The sequence below is a fragment of the Triticum dicoccoides genome, chromosome 5A, assembly GCF_002162155.2.
Source record: "Triticum dicoccoides isolate Atlit2015 ecotype Zavitan chromosome 5A, WEW_v2.0, whole genome shotgun sequence".
NCBI lineage: Eukaryota > Viridiplantae > Streptophyta > Magnoliopsida > Poales > Poaceae > Triticum > Triticum dicoccoides.
This window is the reverse complement of record NC_041388.1, coordinates 518,409,702-518,414,492: the sequence shown is the minus strand read 5'-3', so window position 1 is coordinate 518,414,492 and position 4,791 is coordinate 518,409,702. Positions and strand designations below refer to the sequence as shown.

The window sequence follows — 4,791 nt, the reverse complement described above, 5'->3', positions numbered from 1 at the left end:
AGCTTGGAAAAAAAAAAAGCTTGGCTCTGATGTGTTTCTCTGTCTCCAAACTCAGAAACTGATATTATACGCTGTGGGAAACACTGGTTTTTGCGATGGTATTCAACGGACCCCTCTCTTTTTTTGTAGCGTGTTGCCACAAAGAGCTGAGAAGTTTAGTGTGCTATATAGCATAGTTTCTCTACACAGAATACCCAAATGATGTGTTTCACTGCGTCAAAACTCGGAAAAAAACAGCGTGTTTCTCAGCTTCAAAACTCAGAAAATAAGAATGCATTGTACACTGTGTGTTGTGCCAAAAAGTGGAAAAGTTTAGTGTGTTGTGGCAAAAATTTCCCTAAAAGGAATACCCAGACAAAATGTCATCAGACCATACAAAAGAAACTCATATTCCAGCTATGAGCTTGCAAATTTTACACGGTTTGCATTTCATATTATGAAGGCTTTTTATTAGTCAGTCATACTGCTTGATGCCTAGAGAAGAGATCACATCACAGTCAAAATCTTTTTCTTTTGAAAGGTTCACAGTCAAAACCTTCACCTCACAGAAGTCAAACTTAATAATACCTTCTCAAAGCACTGTCATAATCATACTTACAATTTGGAAGAAGGGACCATGTGACAGTTACCTCCATCTCACAGGAACCAATCTTGATATTCTCCTTGGTTTTACCAACCTTCTTGGGAGTGAAAGTCTTACGAACTCTCCTCACGTCTTTCTCATCACTACCACGCAGTGCCTTCGCCGAAAACAAGAGCTTACCTTCGGGCTGCTGAAGCTCTACGCAGACCACACGACGTGAAAGCTCAAGCCTTCCACTAGCATCAACCGGCAACCTATCGCCTTCAAACGCAAGCAACGGGATCTCCAAGTCTTCGTAACTGGCTGTGCTGGCAGTGAATAAACCGCGGCAACCGGGCCAGAACCCATGTTTTCTGACTTTTACACTGATTGCGGCTTCCACACAGTCGTATATTCGAATGTATGTCAACTCCAATGTGCTAAGCCTGCTAGGCACGGCGCGATACGACGGGCTGCAGGGCATAGACCTGACTACTAAATAGCTTAAATCCATGTCCTCCGATTCTGTGGCGCCCTTCGCCTTCAGATCGACCTCAACATAGGTAGGATGTACATCCACCACAACTCCTCGGGTAGGACCTGTCAGCGTAAGAAATCTATCCTGCGTGCAAAATAATAGTAGTGCTTCAGTCCCGTCATAGGAAATGTTGTTTTCGACAAAAAGGAAAATTCCTCTTCAGTCATAATAAATTAATAATTGACGACCATCAATAGCCGAATTTACCCAAACCAAGAAGTGCCAATCTATACATGATCCACTTTTTAACTGGCATTGTTCCTAAACTTAATTAGAAACTTACTGCAGGCAAATATGGCAAAACTAACTTATGATGAGCAAAATTAACCAGGAGGCATGAGCCAATAATTTGTGTTGGGTGGGCAAGATTGTTCAGATCATCACAACCACTAAGACTGATGGGAGTAGTCTATATTAACAGTTACCTAATGCCAAAGAAGATGTAACATTGGGTAGCATAGTGAAAGCAAAAACGATAACAGATACATGTTTTACCTCTAGACCAACCAGACAGCGCACTATTATATCATACCTGAAGTTAGCTGAAGAACATAATAAACTGATTAGCTAGTATTCATGTACGGAGCTCGGTTATGGTTTGGCATTTGTTGCATATATTAATTTTAGCCACTCCTATCATCATGTTAAATCTAGCTGAAAAAAGAGTGAATCCATATAATCTATATGCATGATATCGCACGTACCTTCTTGGTAAGGGTTTGACAGTTATCCCTTTCGCGATCGAAGACCATGATGCGATTGTGATCCAGCACATCCCGCACGGTGATCGTACCAAAAACCTGTAATGGCCACTGCATGGGCTTCTTTATCTTCCCGACTTTGATCCAGAAGATCTGGAGCATCTCCTGGGTGCAGGCGTAGCGGTTGTTAGGGCGACGAAGGCCGGTGAAGCACGACGCAGGGATAGATGCTTCATGACAGACATATGTCACAGTTAGTGATGATATGGATATGCTAATAGTAGAGGTGTGTGTCAATGTCGCATGCTAGTAAAATTAGGCAGCAAAACAGCTAGGATGCATGGGAGGAGGTCGCTTACTGGTCTGGTCGAAGGGGCCGTAGTGTCGGGCGAAGATCCAGTCCCAATCTTTGCGGTGACCGCGCGCCTGGTAGGCGTATGGATCGGTGTTGGCTTCCTCGGGTATTTCCCCTTGCTTCTCTCTCGCTTCCACCATCATATCGTGGGCCGACCGATTGCGTCTCCTGTTCTTCTTGGCTCCGCTGTTGGCCGCCTCCTCAGCTGCCTCGTCGGCCAGCTCCCCCAGTCCCATCATCATCGCCATCGTCTCTTCCTCGGCCGCTTCCTCGGCGGCCTGATCAGATTCAGACGGAGTTGCTGGTTCTTCAGACTCGACAGGCTCATCGTCAACATCGTCCTCATCATCATCCGCCTTGTTCCCCGCCGGCATCCCCACCTCAGGCTCAGACACAGTCGACGACTCCATCTCTACATGGATTCGTTGCTGCCGCCGCCGTAGTCTTGCCTTTCTGCAAGGCATGCCCTCGGTCTCTTCTTCGCTTGTGTTTTTCAAACTCTCGACTGACAGTAGCAGTAGTAGTACAACCTACGTAGGCGATCTGGCGATTACTACAATCAACTAGAGTATCGGTGCTGCCTATACAGGTGCGTGCGGCCACGACCGACAAGGCCACAAGTCACAGCTGAGTCTGATTCGTACCCGGAGTCCCGGACACGGCCGATCGAAGGAGACGTGGATACGAAGCACGCAGCGTCCTTTCCGTCACAGGCAGGCAGGCTGCAGCGGCGCCCGGATGCTCCACCGAGGCGTCGGGAATTCCCCTCCCGAAGCTTTTCTCGGCCGACGGCTCGCTCGTGCGGTGGCTAGGGTACGGGCGAAGGAGGGCGGAGAAGATACAGCGAAATCCAACGGCCCCGCAGATTGGCAGCGGGTCTGCATACGGAGACCAAACAGTGTCCATGCACGGCACGGTGAAAGCTGGGCCCAAGCACATCAGGCGGTGGCCTTCAGCCCATTTTCGGCCCATCTTTCTTTTTCTTCTCTACTTCTCTATTTTTCTGTCCTTCCAAACTTCCATGATTTTCCAATTTTCTTCGTAGAGGCCTCAATGGTTATTAGGGGCTCAATATGTTAACGATCATGTAACCAAGGAGCATCCCAAAATGAAGGCGTAAAAAAGGTCCATGGCATCACAAGGGTTTCTCATTTCAACCCACGTCTTGGTGACTCCTTTCATTCATCAAAGCCTAAGGGCATCTCCACGCCGATCCTCAAACAACCCGCAATCTTTTGGGGAACACAGTAATTTCAAAAAATTTCCTATGCATACGCAAGATCATGGTGATGCATAGCAACGAGAGGGGGGAGTGTTGTCCACGTGCCCTCGTAGACCGTAAGCGGAAGTGTTATGACAACGCGGTTGATGCAGTCGTATGTCTTCACAATCGACCGATCCTACTACCGAAAGTACGACATCTCCGCGATTTGCACACGTTCGGCTCGGTGACGTCCCATGAACTCACGATCCAGCAGAGTGTCGGGGGAGAGCTTCGTCAGCACGACGGCGTGATGACAGTGATGATGATGCTACCGGAACAGGGCTTCGCCTAAGCACCGCTACGATGTGACCGAGGTGGATTATGGTGGAAGGGGGCACCGCACACGGCTGGAAACAAACAACTTGTGTGTTCTAGGGTGCCCCCTGCACCTGTATATAAAGGAGCAAGGGGGAGGACGGTCGGCCTTGGGGCGCGCCAAGGAGGGGGAGGAGTCCTCCTAGTAGGAGTAGGACTCCCCCATTCCTAGTCCAACTAGGAGGAAGGAGGGGGAAGGAAGGAGAGGGTGCCGCCCCCCTCCTTGTCCAATTTGGACTCCCAATGGGGGGGGGGGCAGACCTATGGCCCCTCCTCTCCCTCTCACAAGGCCCATGTTGGCCCATTAGTTCCCCCGGGGGTTCCGATAACCCCCCGGCACTTCGATAATTATCTAGTGGCCACTGGAACTCATCCGGTGTCCGAATATAGTCATCCAATATATCAATATTTATGCCTCGACCATTTTGAGACTCCTCGTCATGTCTGTGATCACATCCGGGACTCTGAACTACCTTCGGTACATCAAAACACATAAAATCATAATATCGATCGTCACCGAATGTTAAGCGTGCGGACCCTACGGGTTCGAGAACTATGTAGACATGACCAAGACACGTATCCGGTCAATAACCAATAGCGGAACCTGGATGTTCATATTGGCTCCCACATATTCTATGAAGATCTTTATCGGTCAAACCGCATAACGATATACGTTGTTCCCTTTGTCATCGGTATGTTACTTGCCCGATATTCGATCTTCGGTATCTCAATACCTAGTTCAATCTCGTTACCGGCAAGTATCTTTACTCGTTCCGTAATGCATCATCCCATAACTAACTCATTAGTCACATTGCTTGCAAGGCTTATATTGATGTGCATTACCGAGAGGGCCCAGAGATACCTCTCCGACAATCGGAGTGACAAATCCTAATCTCGATCTATGCCAACTCAGAAAACACCATCGGAGCACCTGTAGAGCACCTTTATAATCACCCAGTTACATTGTGACGTTTGGTAGCACACAAAGTATTCCTCCGGTATTCGGGAGTTGCATGATCTCATAGTCATAGGAACATGTATAAGTTATGGAGAAAG

General features: G+C 48.1%; 1 protein-coding gene across 1 annotated transcript; it reads right to left on the bottom strand.

Annotated features, from left to right (window-relative positions):
- Positions 1-509: 509 nt before the first annotated feature.
- LOC119297702 lies at positions 510-2,708 on the bottom strand. The gene is made up of 3 exons (XM_037575382.1): positions 2,161-2,708; positions 1,805-2,031; positions 510-1,184 (listed from the first exon to the last, which is right to left on the bottom strand). The coding sequence occupies exons 1-3, from the start codon at positions 2,618-2,620 to the stop codon at positions 558-560; spliced, it is 1,314 nt and encodes a 437-aa protein (XP_037431279.1). The 5' UTR covers positions 2,621-2,708; the 3' UTR covers positions 510-557.
- Positions 2,709-4,791: the final 2,083 nt, after the last annotated feature.